At 33.3% G+C, this 20,733-nt stretch overlaps 1 protein-coding gene across 10 annotated transcripts in view; it reads right to left on the bottom strand.

The window, feature by feature from the left end:
* Nucleotides 1-20,733, bottom strand: part of PPFIA2 (PTPRF interacting protein alpha 2) — a gene marked incomplete at both ends in the record, with an annotated part of 353,793 nt that overhangs the window by 65,255 nt on the left and 267,805 nt on the right. For all 10 annotated transcript variants that reach the window (XM_084254528.1, XM_084254531.1, XM_084254532.1 and 7 more), the window contains 7 exons: nucleotides 117-252; nucleotides 3,082-3,173; nucleotides 6,611-6,673; nucleotides 8,174-8,305; nucleotides 8,555-8,638; nucleotides 13,938-14,072; nucleotides 15,332-15,478. In XM_084254528.1, the coding sequence (XP_084110654.1) occupies nucleotides 117-252; nucleotides 3,082-3,173; nucleotides 6,611-6,673; nucleotides 8,174-8,305; nucleotides 8,555-8,638; nucleotides 13,938-14,072; nucleotides 15,332-15,478 (789 nt within the window). The remainder of the gene's footprint in view (nucleotides 1-116; nucleotides 253-3,081; nucleotides 3,174-6,610; nucleotides 6,674-8,173; nucleotides 8,306-8,554; nucleotides 8,639-13,937; nucleotides 14,073-15,331; nucleotides 15,479-20,733) is intronic.

Below are 20,733 nucleotides of genomic sequence, written 5' to 3'. Positions count from 1 at the left end.
ACTATGGTTGAAATGAATAAAAACATTAGGATTTTGAGTTCTCTCTGGTAAAATTCTATCCCAAATAGAATAATGTAATAACTTAGAGTCATCAAAGATTTGAAACATAGTCTAACCTTCGGTTCATCTCTGCGCACACCCATACGACCTCTCCGTGGTCTTCTTATTACTTTAGTTGTTCTGTAGTCAGGCTGGCTATCCGCTAGGGAGCCAACTGAATAACGTAACTCAGCTGAGGTGTCTAGATGAGTTCTGGAAAAAGGGGAAAATATGAAATACATCCAATTGCAAAAATTAAATTTGCCAACAATTCACTATCCACTCCTTAACTGGCAATCAAGAATAAATTCTAAAGAAAATAAACCTCAAGGGGGCCTCTCTGGTGGTGCAAGGGCTTAAATCTCAGCACTAAGAAGCTCTCTGCAGCCAATGCAGCTCGAGTTTGATCCCTGGCCAGGGAGCTAACCCACATGGTGCCACAGACCTCCCCTGTCTCGCCCGCTGCTCCCCTCAGCAGTGTATTTCAGTCAATCTGTCTGTTCTGTTCCCCACTCTGTCTCTGGTGAATTCTATCACCACCGTTCCTGCCCCTGTACCTCTGGCCTGTACCCCAGTTCTTGCATGCATAAATAAATAAATCTTTAATAAAAAAAGATAGAAAATAAACCTCAAGGAAGATGATTAATGCAATCATTATTTTGTGAAGTCTCTTTAGAGGCTTTGTCAGAAATTCCAGCCTGAGTCTACTCATGAAGATCAAGTGGATTTTATTTTTTTAGAAATTAAAAGGTCGGTTTATCATTTATCATTTTTTTTTAAATTATCTGAGAGTCTTTTTTTTTAAGATTTATTTATTTATTTATATAAGCACTGGGTACAGTCAGAAGTGTGGGAGGGTGAGAGAATTCACCAGAGCCAGAGCGGGGAGCAGAGCAGGCAGAAGGACCGAAGTACACTGCTGAGGGGGGCAGCAGGCGGCAGGAGAGGTCTGCGCGCCATGTGGGACCCTCCTCCAGTGGCCGGGGAACAGCTGGGGATCGAACCAGCGCTGCAGAGGCTGTGGGCAGCTTCGCAACCCAGCGCTCAACCGCTGCGCCACCGGGGAGGCCCTCATTTATCATTTTTAAATGCAATAAAACATGTTGAAATTGAAAATGAAGATCCATTTGCTTAAATTCTGGCAATTCTATATTTATTACTATATTGATTACTAATTTATTACTGTGTTTATTTTAAATATTCCTTATTAATTTAACAGATAAATGTGTAAACTTTTGGAGAAGTTTACACAGATAAATGTGTAAACTTTTGAGTATCTATTTCTCAGTGCTTCAGTTTTCAATTTAGGCAATCAACAAAATGCTAAAATCGGACTGATCCAAAGTTAATAATCTTATTTCTTTAATAAAACAGTATATACCATCAGAACTAATATAAAGGCTTTTGATAAGTACATTTGATTCTGAAATATGTTTAGAGATAAGACAGTTGGCAAATTCCAACTAGAAAATATCATTATGCTGGTTTTCAATAAACATGGTAATAAAATACACTGTAATCAAAGCACAGTAAAAGTTTCTCTAGGCACATCATTTACATACAGATTTACAGAAAATTCAATTTATTGCTACAATAATGATGTTAATAACATTGACAACATGCTGTCCTATAAAATGATCCATCATTAGTGGGCAATATGTTTAAAGCTGGCTATTCTCTTGAACTTGGGTCTCCTGTGGATCTACTGTGCTCTCTCCTGCAGTTCTCTCTGTGAACAAAAATAAGCATTTCCCAAAATCTGGCAAGATTATAAAAGGGTAGGTGCGTTTTGGGTTTTCACCACAGAAGTAGACATCAACCTAAATATCGCATGTTCTTGTTTAGCCAAATATGATCAACCATCCCCGAAACAGATGACAGCTATTGTTTTTTCATCAGTGAACTTGAGATCCAAAGCAACAAACGAGTTTTATTGTGGATTAGTCACATATTAAAATCTAACCAACCAGGCCAAATCCATAAATGGCACAAGTCTCAGTCTTAATCTAATCAGCAGTTTCATGAAGATGAAGATCAACATTTAATCACATTTTATGCTCAAGGAGGTATTGTTAACATAGAAGAAACACTTGATAGAAATCTGTTTAGATAATGAATGGATTACACATTAAACATCTAAGTAGCTTTTGTCTGTGGCTGCTTTTAAGATGAGGTATTGAATTAAAGAAGATGAATAAGGATAAATTCATTGAAAATTTTTAACATTCTGCCCACTTGTGTCTGCACATGTCTTTTCCTTTCCTGTTCCTAATAAACCTATACTTTTCAAATGTAAAAATAAATACATTTTAACATAATTTACTTTTCATTCCCTATTTATATGCAATTATTTTAACAGAATTGGTAGATGCTATGTTTTCATAATCAATGACATATCTTCCCTAACATGAAGCATTGAAAACATTTGCACATATTGTTCAAAAGACTGACACCTCTTGATGTAATGAAAAGTAACCTTATATACGATTTCATTTTTTATTTTAAGATACTTTTAATATATTCCTGTCTTTATGATTAAGCGCAGAATATGAAAGGTAATAATTTAAATTTTTATTGCATATCTGCTGAAAGGATTTCTAAATTAGAGAATGATTTGTTTATGTTGAAACTGTATATTAATAACAGTCAAATAGGGCAATGAATATTGAACAATGAGAGATACTTATTTCATCTGAGAAGATACGATGCTATAAGGAAATTCAGGGCCTCCCTGGTTGCCTAGGGACTAAGTTTCAGCTCTGTCACTTCTATGGCGTGAGTCTGATCCCTGGCCAGGAAGTTAACCCACATATGGCACAGCAGACCTCTTCTGTCTTGCCTGCTGCTACCCTCAGCAGTGTATTTCAGTAAATGTGCCTGTTCTGCTCCCCACTCTGTCTCTGGTAAATCCTTTCATCCCCTGCATCTCTGGCCTGTGACCCAGTTCTTCCATGCAAAAATAAATTTAAAAAAAAGAAACTATAAGGAAATTCATATTGATTTTGTCAATGAACTTCAGATAAACTTTTAATTTAATGTTACCTTGATATTGTGGGTTCAATTAAGGAGCCAGTTCTCATTTTCATTTGGTCAATTTCAGATCTCAGCTTTTCAATTTCTTCTGCTAATCTTTCCTAAAAACAAAAAAAAGTGTTACTCACAGGATATACATATGCCAATATTATCAACACTTAATCATAATAAACCAAACTTAGTAATTTTTTTTAAAAAGAAAAACTGATGGATAAATTTTTATTAAAGTTGTTAGACTTGAAAATAAAGTATGCTGATTTTTACCTTTGTAAAGAAAATGTGAATAGCCGAAGTCAATAAAAATTTAACTACATTCCCTAGCATTTACTAATCCTGAATTTTTGAAAACATATGGGGCTACTAAAGTTATGACTAGCAATGTGTATATACATTGCTTCACAATACAGAGTATAACTCTTTTTTTTTTAAGATTTATTTATTTATTTATTTATTTATTTATTTATTTATTTATTTATTTATTTATTTATTTATACAAGCACTGCGTACAGTCAGAAGAGCAGGAGGGTGACAGAATTCACCAGAGCCAGAGCGGGGAGCAGAGCAGCCAGAAGGACCGAGGTACATTGCTGAGGGGGGCAGCGGGTGCCAGGAGAGGTCTGTGTGCCATGTGGGACCCTTGCCCGGTGGCCGGGAATCGAACTGGTGCTGCAGAGGCTGCGGGCAGCTTCACAACCCAGAGCTCAACCGCTGCGCCACTGGGGAGGCCCAATACAGAGTATAACTCTTTAGCTTTTAAAAATAAAGAAAGGTCTTATTTATGTGAAGGATTTCTATTATTCTGTGAACATTAAAGGACACATGTGAAAGATAAAGATTACTGGACTAAAAAGTATTAGAAAAAAATCATCTTTATAGGGGAAGTTAAACACATAATAAGAGTGCAAATTATTGGCTGGTGGTTCAATTATTTATGCATCTGATCATTTTCTCAGATTGGTATTCTCAGTTTCAATATCTAAATTTATGAAGATGGGACTGTTATTGTAGTCTTTAATTAAATGGTCATGGATGCATCCACTTTTCTTTTAAAGCTTCTGGCTTTTACTTGCTATTAATGTCTAAATAAGGCCATCTGGATTTTTTATTGCTGCTTATTTAAATCCCCTTTCAGTGACCATTGCTTAACATTTTACCTGACATACTTCTTTTCTCACCACACTATCTTGTCATTTGTTACTCTTACTACTACCATCCCACTCTACTCCCTTTTATCTTTCTCCTGAATTATCTGACCAGCCTCCACAGAGGTGGTTCTCCTTCAGTTTCTTTACCACACATTCTCATGCTAAATGTATCATTTTTAAAAACAAGTATTATCAGGAAAAATTTGCTTAAAAATATTCAACAAATTCTTACTGTCTTTATTAGTTCTTTTGTTTATTTCCACAATTATGCATTGAGCACCTCTTGCGTACTAGATCCTAAGCTTACAATGTGAATTAACATGTTTTCTACCCTTCTTATAATTTATAATCTAGTAGAAAAGACAATAAAATGGCACCTATAGGATGTTGGGAAGAAGGAGAAAATAAGAGAGTCGTGGAAGGACTTGCCAGTAAATTGGTATTTTAGTAAATACCTAAAGAAAGGGAGAGAATTGTAAAGCGGGTATGTCTTTTATTGTTTCTCTTTAGACAATAGATTTTTAACTACACTTATTGTGGGAATCATTCCACAACATATGTAAATTATGCCATTATGCTGTACACCTTAAACTGGTACAGAGATGTGTATTAAAATTAGAAAAAAGTGGGAGTGTCTTAGGCAAAACTACAGCAGAATGAACGATCAGTTAGTATACATGCCCCTTAGTGGGATTACATTTGGTGAAGTCGTGAACAAGGACATCAGAGGGACTAGATTGGAGATGGTAAAGGAAAAGATAAGGAGAGAGACATTTAGAAAAGAGTGGTTGCAGGGCTTGGGAAGAGTAGTTCTGAAAGGCTCTGTTAAATCATTTTAATATCATTGAGTTTTATTCTGACTGAGATAGGCAATAACTGGAGAATTTAGAGCAGAAACTAACAGAATCATTTGATAACTGAAATACATTGTTGAATAGGATTGGGCAGCTGGTAGAAATAAAACTATTAATGTTCTTTCAAAATCATAGGCAAGAAACTTGTGACTTGGACAACAATGGTGTTAGGTAGAGAATGACTGGGTTTTGGTTATATTTTGAAGCTAGATTTGATAGAAATTGCTAATGCACTGGATATGGGATGTGAGATAAAGGAAGAGGTCAAGAATAATTTCAAGATTTTTAACCTGAGTAAGAGAAAGAATTGATTTACTGAGATGACAGCTGCTGGCATTGGCCAGGTTAGGTGGTAGGAGTGTTTGGGGGATTGACTTCAATTTGAGATATCATGTGCCCATATAGAGATACTGAGGTGGCTCTTGAATGCTTGAGTTTTACCAGATAAGATCACCTCGTAGATGATATAAATTTGTTAGTACACAATTTATATAATATATAAATCCATGAGAGCAGAGGAGATCTACCGACTAATATGAACAAGAATGAAGAGCATGGAGTGGTTAGTACTGCTGGCTGCTTAGGCAGATTGTTGAAGCTAGAAGGCATGGGTGGGTGGTGGGGGAGTGGGTTCCAGGAATCTTGCCAGGAGCACACAGAGTTTTGGATAACATAACATTGTATAATAGGATATAGTCCAAAATGCACAATCTGGTCACAACCTAATTTTTTTAAACATAGCAACTGGTCAAGACATTGCAAACCTTTAGTGATTCCGCACATCAACCATCTTTGTGTTTTCTCTGTACTACAGGAGCCAAATTCAGCCCTATCCTTCTCTCTTTGTTGAGATAGTTCATGCCCTCAAGGACCTGATGAAATTTTACCTTCCATATGCAGATTTTATGAAATGCTTCAGAAAGAATTAGATGCTATCTTCCATTGGCTATATCATATCACTTTAACAGCTCTATCTTCCAGGAGACTGTGTACATCCTGAGTTACTTTTAAATTAGCATAACAATATCATATATTATATAATATCATATATCATATAATAATATCATATATAATATCATATATCATATAGCATAATATCACATTCAGTAGGGTTAAATGAACAATTGTCCTCTCTTAGCTTTATTCTCTCATCTTTTCTAACATTTTCCATTTGTTGCCAGATTTTCCTTCTCTCCTCCCTCCATCCTTCCTCTTAGTGCATACATTTTTATTCCATACATATAAAACCAAGTCAAGCCAATTTTTCTATTTTTTAGAAGCCAAGATAGTGAACATCCTTTAGAATGTGAGTTGTGATTTTCTGCTAATAAGAAGGTGGCTTTAAGAATGCTCACTTTTAGTGTGTTTGGTTTATAAAAATTCAACAAGCTCTCCCTCTGTTACACTTTTCTGTATGTATAGTATTACATTTTAAATTGTTCTTAAAATATTATAGCCTAAAACTTTTTTTATCAAATGTATTATAAAACATATGTGATAAGAATAGAAAAATGGACAAAATGTACATTTTCATAATACCTTATCATGTAAAGATTCTTCCAGGTTCTTTCTGAAAGTTTCTGATTCTTGAATTAAAACATTCTACAGGAAAAAAGAAAAATAATTAGTGAATTACAAAGAAATAATATGTATACTGACTTTTTTAATAACTCAAGGTTTTGTGAGTCTTTCTGTGGTACACCTATTTCTTGGTTTCCATGAAAGCCAAGTTTTAATTTTTTAATTTGACACTGTAACATTTTGGAAAAAAAGTAATTTAAGTGGAAAATGCTACTTTGTAGCAATTGGATGAACAAGTGTAATAAACATTCCCTTACAAGTAATTTGTTTGCTTTTTTTAAAAATATGAAATAAATTGGTTACTTTCAAATGAGAAAAAGTGAGTAACATGTTAAACATTAGCCAGCGGTGTTATAAAGAATTCAAATGAACTCATTTTTATCATGTGAATAAAGAAGAAATTATTCCAATCTTATTTTTTTAAAGTTTGATTTATGGACTTCTATTGCAAAAAAAGTTAAATTTGTAGAGAAATAAAAATGAGTTTGACGATATATATAAAAATAATATTATATGTTATGAGGTAGAAATAAGTTGTAATGTAGCTAGCTTAAAAATATTTCCATAAAAGTATTTGTTATTAACGCTTTATACTTTTTTACAGCACTACAAAGCAAGATTTATATAAAATAATGCACTCTTTATAGAGTGAAATTAAACCAAGAGTGTAGCAATTATTGTGATTGTGTGTTTGTAACTGAATGGGAAAAGAGCATGCTATATGATTTCCAAATGAAAAAAATTAACCAAATTATACTTCATTGAAAAATTTTCCCAATTTTGGCTTATTGTATAGAACACGGGAAAATGTCAGGTGAAAGGCTTCAATCTAAATTTCCAAAATGATTTGTCTATCTGGATATTAGGTACTACCTTTTGTTTTTACTCTGGAATTTGCAACCAGCTCACATAACTCTTTTTGACTTAGAGCTGTCAGCCTTCTGTGGGACACATGTAATTACAAGTGAGATTGCAGACCATATAGAAGCACTTTACTTTGAAACAATAGAACTGAAAATATTGTCTTCCTAACTCTTTGGGGGTGGGGGGTTGACAATCACTCTATTGGTGATACAAACCCACTCACATTTTGATTATCAGGCTAATAGCACATTATCAATTTTCTGAAACTTTTGAGTAGTTCCAAGCAAGCTTCCCCATACACTGAAAAATATTTATTATTTGCATTATCACTCTTCATTGCCTATCACATAAAGGATAAATGAAATATTTTCATCATAAAAATGCAGCACATTGTCATGTATTTGTCACATATGATCAAGCTAATAAGCTAAACCTTTATGCCATACAATGTTTCCTATTTTCTTAAAAATTGATCTTCCACATTTTTACAGAACTAGTCATTCACTTCTAAGCGTTCATCAGGCTTTTTTTTTTTTCTTTTAATTAAGGAAAGTGAATGGATCATTTAACCAATACAATGGAAGCAGCAGGGATACAATAAACATGACATGAGAACATAGCCTAATGTGCAGGTGATTCTACCCTCTGTCATTTTACCTTCTCTTCCAGAGCGGCCATTCTTTCCTTTAGGTGTAGCTGTAAACGTTCATTGGATTCAGTCAGGAGTCTGTCCACTGTATCAGACAATCTTTTGTTGTGTTCCTCATTCATTTTCTCTCTTTGCCTAGCCTTGCATTCAAGAAAAAAAAATATATATTTGACATTAAATCTTAAAAAATATATAGTTGGGTTTGCTTCTAAAATTGGTTTTATTTTTGTCTGTTTTGATTAAATTGGTAGAAATATTTTTTTTCCATAACACATACAGGACATGCTCACATGATTTTAAATATAACCCAAAATGAAGACATTCATTTTTTATATATAGCATAAATTTGTAAACTGATTATTGGAAGCGGCAGTTCTTAATATACATACTCTTTGAAGTTCTTGATTTTTTTCTTCAAGTTGTCCTTCTAGATGTCTCATGCGTTCTTCAATGTTTCCATGTCTCTCTTCAGCCTGTTAGAAATATATGAAGAATGCTCCTGAAATGTAAGATGTGGTTAAGACTTTCCCTCTAAATAAATTGAAATAAAATGTAAAGCAAGCTACTACCAACCGCAAATGTAGTTTTCCAAAAATAAACTCTATTTAAACAGGCAGCTGAACAGCATTGCTTGAAATGTGTCAGCTACAAAGGCCTGTTACATCCAAGCATCAGCAAAACATTGGAGTCTTTTATGAGCAATGAAATCAGCCAAATGTAACATGCAGACTGCATGGTTTGAACACAAACCTGCCATTGTCCAATCTTAAGCTCCTGAAGCACTGAACTGCACAGATGGTCGATTATCAATAAATAAAAGTAACATAATTTTTAGAAATGAAAAGAAAAACTTAGATGGATTCTATTTAGCAATAGAAAGTAAAGTCCAGTAGGACTACCTTCCTACGTATGGAGATCATTTCTTGTAGTTTAGCTTCCATAACATATTGATAATCATCAGATGAGGTAGAAGAGGTTGGATCAGACTAACAAGTCAAGGAAAAGGAGAGGGACAAAATTGAAAAATCAGAACTAAAGACACTGACACTGAACAGAACATAGCACAGAATGCTTAAAAGAAAAATGTGATAGCAAATATAATACTTTAATAGAATTTTACATGGAAAGAACTATACTGATATCTGGTAAACATGATGCAGTGGATGGTTATAAATGAAAAACGATGAGAGGTTCAAAGAAAAAGTTACCACAACCTAAGATATGGAAGGTTAGTGATGTCTGGCAATGAAAGACTAGTACAGAATGAATTAAAGCAAATCTGAGAGAGTCATGTCATAATTGGAATTATGGGAAACCAAACACTAGAATGTCTCTGATAGGTTATTAAAAGTTTTATATTTTGGTTTGTTTTATTATCTTACTTAAAAATAATGGAAACAATGTTCTCAATGTTAAGGAGTATGCTAACACAATGACTCAGATGAAATAAATTTGGAACAAAATTTATTATAAACCTAACTCCGTAGAAATCAGAGGACAAGCTAAGCCGCAGGGTTAATTATTGTGAGTATTCTCCAGTTCAAGCGGGACTGAGTTTCCTCAGCAACAGTGCTGGTCTGTGAATATACATTATGGCTGAAGGTGTGGAACCTTAGTGCCTATTCTTAAATACAGTCTTTATTTGAAGTTTTTAGTGAAAATGATGAAAAGTCCTCAAATTACAAAGGTGTCAATAATACCATGAGGGCAATAAAATTATTGGTGAACTCTCTGAAGTGACAAGAGAGATCATTCCAAAACTGTTTCTGCATTGACTTGTTGCTATGGAAACAAATAGTCCCCTAAAGTGAATGGGCAGCACCTTGCCTTTGTGAGCTGTTTGCTCAGCGCCAAGGTTAGTTACATGTCTTGGAGGTGACTGTCAGGTTACTACAGACGCAGCGTGTTCAACACATGTGACAATGCTGATAGCTGAGTTGATTAGTATGTTATACACAGATTACATGTAAAATTACACCAACATTTTAATAATAATTACAAGTTAAATATTATATTATCAACAAGCCCTATGTCAGGACTCTAGCAAGCACATTCTATTACATTTTATAAGTTTATTCTAAGACAGTAGAACTTTATGCAAATATAGGACTAAATATAAATAGGTCATGCAGTAACTGAAAAGAAATGGGAACCTATTCAAGTACTGGTTCATATACATATGTAATATTTTATGCAAACCATTCCAATTTAATCTATGAAATAAACATTAAATATTTCAAATCTGGTGTGCTTATGCAAATTACAATGCAACAATTACATTTTTCTAAGATTTTACTTTGGATGTTCTTACTTCCTAAATAGAGAACATAATGAAGAAACAACAAATAAATAGTTTCTCTCCTCAAATTTCCAAGCAGAAAGTATTCAGAAAGCTTCTACAGTCCACAAATGCTATAAAATAGTTTTAAAATATAATTTAAAACTTACAATTCAGCTATGAATACAGTACATGAGTCAAAATGTTGTTGAAATTATATAATCTAAACTCATAAAGTCATCTGCAGTCTCACAAAAGTTGATTTTAACAGGCAGCTTGCAATATTAAAAATAATCAGATGAGTACTTCTTAACATAGTCAAGGTATGAATATTTCAATTGTCAAAAATGTCTCTTCAAAAAATAAGGAAACTCCAGTCCTTAAAGTTTCTACCTGTCTCTATCTTAAGTATAGAAAACACACCAACCATTGTGCAAATTCATTTCAGAGACTGAACACGAATTTTGTCATGTTTAAGCTGCAGTGCTGTTGCAGATACTTTTTTTATTGGTACTAAAAAGAAATGAAATACCTTATGAAAATCAAGATGATTTATGTCCTTGTTGAGGGAAAATGTATTTTAATTAAGGAAGTAGAAATCATAAATTATAAGTTTGGAAGCCCCCAATTTTAATTTGTTAATTATGTATATATTGCCATAGTTCAATGTTTAGTTTTATGTTAGCTACTAATCAATATGTATGACTTTCTAAAAGAATTACCTACATATCTGCACACACTCACACTCACACACACACACACAAACTCACAAAGATAGTTTTTTCAACCAAAGAATAAATTCAGGCTTCATTTCTAAACAAATACTGGAATCCGTTTTTCAACCACTATTGATTTATATTTATCCTAGCCTTGTGAAGACTGCAGTTTAAACAACTGGTATAACTACAAGGATTACACACAAAAAAACAACTATTTTTTGGTATGTCTGATAGGATATAAGGTTTATCTTGGTTTTACTCTTGAAAATGATACAGAAAAATTTCAAATGAGCTAGGTTTCTAAAGTCTAAAAGTTTAAAAGAAAATGCAGGCAGAGATGACTTTGAGACAAGTATAGGTATATTTGGAAGTTGATAAAAAACAAACTTAAAGAGAAAAGGGCTAAAGAGAAAAAAAGTAAAAAGCAAATAATAAAAGTGTGTGTGTGCCAAATAAAATGCCTAAAGAATTGTTAAGGTTTCTATTCAAAATATAGGAGATGGGAGTCTAGATTTCAGTTAAGCAGAAAGTTTTAACAGTGAGGAGTCAAAAGATTAAGAATTTTGAAAAAAAAGGCTATGATGATCTAGTAATAATGAGATAATAAAAATGAATTAAAACTGAAAAAATAAAGCAGATTCTGGGGACAGTCTCTCAGTGCCTTGAGAACAGAAGACAAGAACAAGTATGAGATCACTGTAGGCAAGAAATTCAGGAGAGCAAATTCAAGAATGATCTTCAAATGTTAGAAAAATGTTACAAGCAGAGGAAGTGTGTTGAAGGTGAAATCTCCACACTGAAGTGTTGAGTATAAGGAATTAAATATTGCAATAGTCCAAAAATTTTCTATCTGAAATGGTGTTAATGAGAGAAGGAGCCAGAAGAGAAGACAATCAAAAGGGAAGTAGAATAAATTATATCATTTTTAAAGCTATTAAAAAGGCTAAAGGGCAATTAAAAAACAAGGAAATCAAAAGTGGAAGGAAATGGAATTTTAGCACTGTATTACTACGTAGGAGTGAACTAAAGAAATTATATTAGGTACAAATGTGAATATAGGTATAAAAAGAAGAGTAAGAGAATAAAAAAGGGGGCGGTAAAGAGATACCTATTTCAAGTTTTTCTTTATATTCAAAATCAAGGATTCTTAGGAATATTAAATTTTAAGCTTTACAAGTCACATGTTTTTTTCAAACTATGTTTTATTTTCAATCCATCAAAGTTTATCTTGGAGAAAATTATTTGTTGAATTGCTCCTTTGGGAGAGGTTTCAGACTTTCTGGTATTTTACTTAGTATGCTTATTTTGCACTGAAATTTTACAAAATTATTTTTATTACTTATCTATTCACTTAACTCACTCTAAAATTTTTTATCCAGCAATATTACTGTAAGAGGTTTTTTTTCTCTTCCTCAAATTAAAATATTATATATGCATATCTTAATACACATTGAAGTTATTTAAAATGTCTTTATAAGAAAAATACTACTATAATGTTTGCACATTTTCATAATTTAGAGACTATTTCTCAAATGCATTATACATCCTCATCTAAGAAATCATGCACTTCTGAAATTTCTACAGTGATTTATTGGCATGATCTGTGTCTGTAGAAGAATGTAGATTGTAACAGGATCCTAATCAGATTAAGTTTTATTCAGCTAGCTATTCCAATACTCTGTAGGCAACCAACTTATCCAATACTTTCTAACCCTATTCTATCAAGTGTTTGCCTTTTCACTACCTGATTAATTAGTCCAGTTTAACTAATAGTGGATCAGTCTACTGTTGCTCTTTAATTTTTATTTTTTCAGGAAAGCAAATATTTGTTTTGACTTTTGTGTTACTACATCAATTGTTTTGGATAATCTCTAATGCGAGAATTTATAAATTTCAGTTCACATAACTATCTTACTCATACTGCAGTGCTTGGAAAACTTAGCACATAGCAATGACTGTGTGAACATTTAAAATGTGTGCATATTTTTGAATTGATATTGAAGGTCAAATATGCTTTTAGTACAAATCTTGACTTTTATTCTAGTGACGCGCATATACACTCTGAGGCAATGCCATTTCCATTTGACTGTGAAATGTAAGAAGTCATTTTTAACATTATAATCGTTTCAAAATTCTAAAACATTAAGATAACTGCAGAATCTAATAGCTACAACATGACAGATAATTTTTTAGCATTCTTCATTATTATTGGTTTTAATTGGTTCAGAAGACCTTGCAACTATCAAAAGCATTTTCTGCCTATATAATGACTTAAAACTTAAGGATTCTATATGCCTAACTCCCAAATTCTGACATTTTTTTCTGCTTATGGCTTTTACTTCTAATACTAGATATACTTCTAATACTAGATATACTAGATATACTAATACTTCTAATACTAGAACATTTATGTTAAGCCTATTAATTTTTATCATTGACAAATACATACTAAATGTCATTAGTTTGTGCTTCTATTTAGTGATTATTCTTTTGTGTAACTCTTACCATGAAAAAAAAACATAAGAACATGAAATTTTATTTGCTTTTGTGATGTTTAAAATAGGCAAGGGAATCATCACATTCATATACCAATTATTCATGCTAGTACAAATAAGATATACATAAATTTTTAAATTTAAATAATAGACCAATATAACAAAATAATAGACCAATATAACAAAGATTTTATAAAACTTCATTTTCATGGTGCCAAAAGGAAATTACTAGTTATTTCCTTAAGTATATCTCGGTTGGCCAACTGTCATATTGCAGTACCTTTGTCAGGGCTGCAATTCTCTGAGCCAGTTCAGCCTCTACTTCAGGTAGGGTCTCAGCTTTCCTCATAGTCTGCTGCAACTTTTGCTCAGCCAACTCAAGGCGCTCTTGCAACTGTCTGTTCTTTTCTTCCATCTGAAAAAGAGAGGAGAAAAGAGACCTTTTTTTTTTTTTTAAAGAGTTACAGTTAGGATAGCAAACAGTAGTCCTGGGAACTCTGGTCTTTAACCTTTACTTTAGACTTAAAACCAGGTACTATTTCCTCAACTACTATGCACAGTGATAAGAGTCTCATGTTTTTGTATAGAACTTACCTATATTCCTTAATAATTCAGCCTATGAAATAAAAGAGAAGCTCTTACAATTAGCAGAAAAGATAAAAGAAGTTAATGGTGAATATAAACTTGGACAAATGGAATATGGCTCAGTATCAGGAATTCAGATATATTGTGAGAGCAAAATATTAACAATCATACTATTAAAACACTGCATACTGGTTAAGAATCCAGGTTCTTAATCTGGAGTTGTCAAGTATTTTTTGCGAAGGGCAAGAGAGTAAAACTGTAGGCTTTGTAAATCATGCATGTATATCACATACACTCTGCTTTATATATGCAACTCTCCTTTGTAGCACAAAAGTAGTCATTGGCTATGATTAAATGAATGGGAATGGCTGTATTCCAATGAAATTTTATTTGCAAATACCGTTTTAGGGTCATAGCTTTGGCACATGGGTCACAGTTTGCCCATTTAGGCTTCTATGATTGACTCTGGTGGTAACTAAAGGTATTCATGTCTTTGAACCATAGTGTACGCAGTATGAAAACTGTGCCTACATTGTAGGTGGTGATTAGGTTTAATAGAGTCAAGGCATGAAAACTGTTTAATGCAGCTTCTGGTTCCTGTGCAGATCCAAAGTAAATATTTTTTAAAGGTTTATTTATTTAGGCACACAAGAAGTGGGGTACAGGGCAGAGGTGTGTGGGGTGTGAGAGGATCCACTGGAGACAGAGTGGGGAACAGAACAGGCAGATTGACTGAAATACACTGCCAAGGGGAGCAGCAAGCGAGTCAGGAGAGGTTGGCTATGCCATGTGGGTAGCTCCCTGGCCGGGGATAGAACTCGTGCTACAGTGTCTGTGGATAGCTTCATAGGTTGCTTCTTAATCCCTTGTGTCACCGGGGAGGCTAATCATTAATTTTATGATCACTAAAATATTCCTTTTAATTTTCCTAAAAAGCAAACTGCATACTGAGAAATTCCACTTATATACTTACTCCCTTTCTAAATTTTATTAAATGATGATTACCAAGAAACACTTTATTTATTTCATGTTTTCTGAGAGTGGTGAGATGACACACATGGACCAAAAACCAGGACAGAGATACTGAACCTGCCGTAGGATGGCCTCTTTATTTGCCAGCTCATTTTCTAGTTTATCATTCATGTCATGTATGGAGGTAGATTCTCTCTGAGCACTGAGGTAACGCTTCTCAAGGGTTGTGATTCTTTCTTCCATATCTTCCTTCTGTGCCATGGCCTACAATTAAAATAATTTGAAAAAAAAATACTCAAATCACATTTCAGTTTGATGCAGTTTGATTATAGAGGGGATGCCAGCGTTCAAGTATGTTTTCCAAACTTATCTGTCACTATCCTTATATCTTGGATTAACCGAAAGCATTCTGCTATCTGAAAATACATTGGAGTACAATTTAGTAACTGCCTACAATGGAGTTACATTCTTAGAAAAGAAATGGCAGATAAATTATCTCATTTACACAAATGATAGACATATATATATGTATAAACATATATGTGTGTATATATATACATAAAATTATGACTAGATTTGAAAATGGTGGCAAAGAAATATTCAAATAAGGGCTAACAATTACCTGCAGTATTGTCACCTTCACATATAAGAGCAACTCAAGGTTAAAAGAGGAGGCCAGAAAGAGTAGATTTGAATATGACAAATAAATTGACCAATTTACTTGAAATCTTTCAATCCACAAAAAGAAAAAAATAATCATGTCCATTCAAGTTCTGTGAATGTATCCCTATTTGTAAATAAGGTTTTAGATGTAATTATGTAAAGAAGAGGTCAAACAGAATTAGGGTGGTCCTTAAATCCAAATGGATGTTTTTATAAGGAGATGGAGATTTTTTTTAATATTATAAACTTATTATGTTTTTATTATTTAATTCATCTCCCTATAATTAGACAAATGACTCTCTGGCATATATTACATACAGGAGTCACTTGTGTGTGACTTTAGTATTGTATTTTTGATTCAGTGATTCTTGTGGGTGATTCAATTTTTTTTTTTTATTGGTCAATTTTTTTTTTTTTTTTAGGAATATCCACAAGGACAAAAAGCAACAAATTCGTAACTCCTACTTTTAATAACATCAGTAATGAATTTTACTAATAATAGAAATCCCAATAAAAATAATAGACTATGAAAAGGAAGTATTTTTAAAAATTCAAATACAAATGTACAGAAATGTCTCAAATTTCTTTTTTTTTTTTCAGTTCTAATAGAGTTTAATAATAATGTTACTGCTTTTGTACTTCACTTCTTACATATACATCATATTCTTACTTGATTCTTAGGACATTCCTTTTTTTTAATATTAAATTTTATTTTTATATTCCCCCATACAATTGCAAACGCCCCATTCTGACCCCAATCCTTCCCCTCCCGCCCCCCACCCCCCAAAAAGTGTCTCTGGTTCATAGTTTTTTGTTGATTTTGATTTTCACTTTCTTATATTCATTTTCCTGGTCCCTTATTTAAGTTTTCTAGATTCCTGCTATGAGTGAGACCATCCGGTATTTTTCTTTTTCTTTTTGGCTTATTTCGCTGAGCATGATCCCTTCCAGCGCCATCCATGTTGCTTCAAATTGCATGTGTTTATCTTTTTTGAATGCTGAGTAATATTCCATGGTATATATGTACCACATCTTCTTGATCCAGTCATCTATTTTTGGGCATTTGGGCTGTTTCCAAAGCTTAGCTATTGTAAACAGTGCTGCTATAAACATAGGGGTGCAGGTGCTCTTTGGAATTGATGTTTCTGTGTCCTTTGGGTAAATACCTAGGAGTGGAATTGCTGGATCATATGGAAGCTCTATGTTTAGTAGGTCCAGAAATCTCCACACAGCTCTCCATAGTGGTTGGACCAGTTTGCACTCCCACCAACAGTGCAGAAGAGTTCCTTTTTCTCCACACCCTCGCCAACATTTGTTGTTGCTAGTTTTTTTAATATGTGCCATTCTCACTGGTGTTAGATGGTATCTCATGGTAGTTTTGATTTGCATTTCCCTGATTACAAGTGATGTTGTGATTCAATTTTTAACTGCAGGCTGTGTTGCTAAAAATAAATTTTTAATTTACAAGTCAAAGAAACATATTTTCCTCATGTCATTTGGAATTTCTAAAAAAGGGAATCTTTCTATTCCCTGAAAACTGCTGCCTATAAAACGGAGAAAAAGGGTATAAGATCTGATTATCTGGTGACCTGATGTTTATTTATAAGTTGAATTTTAAGATATAAAATATACATAATACTTAAGCAATTTAGATATAGTAAATTGAAAAATATCATGATTTTAGAAGATATGAGTCAAAATGGTAGGAATTTATTCATTTAGACACCTAGCAAACTTTTGACAAGCTCTTAATGGGTAGTTAGAAAGATAAGCTGATTTTATCTACAAAACAACAAATTCTTCACAGAAAGTCTTACTCTTTGAATATCAATAGACTTAGTGAGATATTATATTCAATAGCAACTAGTAGCGTTCTTGATTAAAGAGTGGAAAACTAAGTCTCTGTTATGAGATTATCTTTGTTTTTAAAAAATTTTTATTTTATAACTTTGAAAAATTAAAATAACTGATTACGTGCCTTCCAATTTGAATATTAGTACATTTCAGGATTTGTTCTGAAGATTTCCTTTTTAAATATTGCAGGGAAAAATAGGTCTTAGCTGAACTCTCAGACTAAATTTTTGAATTAATAATATAAAGACATCCAATAATAGCAACTCCTAAACACATCAACACTAAAGGCTAAGGCTAAGTTTGTGTTTGCTTTCTATTATGTGTGCTGTGCCTGGATTTTATCCAGCTCTCTATTCTAATAATAGAATAGGTCACAATCAATTCAAAGAGCAACTAAGATTTATTCCTTGACAAAGAATATTTCTAAAACAGAATTCTGAAACCACTGATGAAATAAACATATATAATTAATTTTAGATATATTAGATTTTCCTGATATGCAAAGTCAAGTGCATTTTAGTTTTTAATTATATGGCTACTTTCTCATATTCCTTAATTTTTATTTCCTTAATTAAAGAAATAATTATTGCTTGCATAAAAAATAAATCATACTGTCTTAGCAATGCTATAGGAATGGCAAAAAGAAAACCTTTTTTTTTCTTACCAAAAAAAAAAAAAAATACAACCCAGTAGACTCCATGGATCCACAGCCCAAGAATAGATTATTTTTCAGGAGTTAAAGGCAAAGTCTAGGACTTTGAGTTGTGACAAAGCAATACCTTTTTAAATTATATGATTTTCACATCCTGCTTATTGATTTAAAAAAAGATCAGAAGGCTCATTATAAAGTGGCAGTTATAGTGAGGATGCATTTTTTTCATTGTAGTTGTGATAATTGAGTGAATAATTTTGTCTCAGTGATTTGGGAAGCTGCTCATAGTGGGGTATGGCCAAGTTCAGAAGCCAGGCTAATGCTGTCTCCTTAGTGCTGGGCAGTGGGGAGAGTGAGGTGGTACTAGTGCTGTGAGGAAGGCTGTGCATAGATCTCAAGCAAAATCACTTTATCTGGCCAAATCTTAGATTCTTTATCTGAAAAAAAAATGAAAATAATGACAAGCACCTGCCCTATCAAACAACTATGGAAAATTAGAAAAAACATATTGCACCTGTAATAGTTTTTGTGGTAGGTCCTAAAGAAACAACTATCAGCTAACCAGTGAATGTCCTGTGATATGAATCTTTTTGGCAATATTTTATTTGGCCCTTACAATGTTCATGATACACACACACACACACACACACACACACATACACACTCACACACACACACAACATACCCAGAAACCAGAAAGGCAGGCAGAATATGGACTCCTTGTCCAGGTCTCATTAACTCTATATTTTCCTGCTGTCTTGTATCTGCACTACACACATTCATATTGTCTGCCTGCTCTGAAAGCATTTGTGTTTGCAACCTCCCTTCAAAGGCAAATGATGAGAAATATTCCTTTTTTTCATGAAACTCTTCTAAAAAAGAAATACATAGAAATTACAGAGCTAGTAATAATAAATTGTTAATAGGTGAACAAGGAACACTTTCCTATTAAAAGAGATTCCTGATGAAAGAATGTCAGGCATCAGACAATTGACATTTTCCATTTATCTTGGCATTTTGTCGCCCACATATAAAGAATGTTAGAATCAAAGGATTATTTTCACAAATGCTATAAGAACGGGTGACTTGGAGATACTCAGCTCTACTTGTGACACTGACTTGGATCTGGTGTAGCTGAGTATTAAATGAAAGCAGAAAATAGCTAAATCTCAGGGATTAAGAAAATGAAAATACACAATTGAGCAAAAGGTCAAGGAATGACCCTGGTGATTTACTAGTGAGAAATTTTAGTATTCTTTCACAGTGATCAAGAAGAGAGGTTAAACTTTATCTACTTTATAAGTTCTCTGCATTAGTATTGTGAAGAGTGAAGATGAGAGACATATTCACGAAATCTTACTAAGATTTAGAGAATAAAATACAGCATCACTATCTCTATAATAGTAGAGTGACCCGCCAGTTCATGGATAAGATCTCTTTTTCTGAGACAACAGGCATTATTTTACTAAATATTCTAATGTCATCCATGTCTTTAATACTTAGATCAAATGCTATATATACATTAATTATTTTTAAAGATTTATTTATTTATGCATACAAGAGCTGGTATATAGGCCAGAGGTGTGGGGGGTAAGAGGATTCACCAGAGACAAAGTGGGGAACAGAACACGCAGACTGACTGAAATACACTGCTGAGGGGAGCAGTGAGTGAAACAGGAGAGGTCTGCTGCACTATGTGGGTAGCTCCTTGGCAAGCTGGGGATCAAACTTCGTGCTGTAGAAGCTGCGGATAACTTCATAGTGCTGTGCTTAACCCCTTGTGCCACCAGGGAGGCCCTATATATTCATTCTTTTAACAAAGAATATTTGTGTGTCTATTATGTGCTCAATAGTTGTTAGGTGTTAGAATATAACAGTAAACAAAATAAGACAAAATGAAAAAAACCCAGCCCTTCAGAATCTCTATGCACAGTGAAGAGGGTAGTATACGGCAATAAGTAAATCAGTAAAGGGTATGTTGTATCAAATGGCAATAAATGCTGTGACTTTTTTTAAAAGATGTGTAAACAATAAAGTGAGAGAACACCATTTAGAAGACAACATTTGAGCAAAAAACAGAAGGAGAAGAAAATGCAACAGAATAGACTTGTGGAGTAGCCGCACTAACTAAATAAATTGGGATAAAACAAAAGAGTACGACATGACGCAAGCATTCAGAGGTCAGGAGCATAGTCATAAAGATTGTTCATGGCTTGTAGACTATGGCAAGGTCTTTGATTTTACTGTTATTATGATAGATAGCCATTGAAGAGTTTTAAGCAGAAAAGTGACTTGAGTGACATTGTAACAGGATATTCAAGCTGCTGTGTTAGCACAGACTGTTATAATA

Source organism: Talpa europaea, assembly GCF_964194135.1.
Source record: "Talpa europaea genome assembly, chromosome: 15".
Lineage (NCBI taxonomy): Eukaryota > Metazoa > Chordata > Mammalia > Eulipotyphla > Talpidae > Talpa > Talpa europaea.
This window is presented reverse-complemented; position numbering and strand designations above follow the sequence as displayed.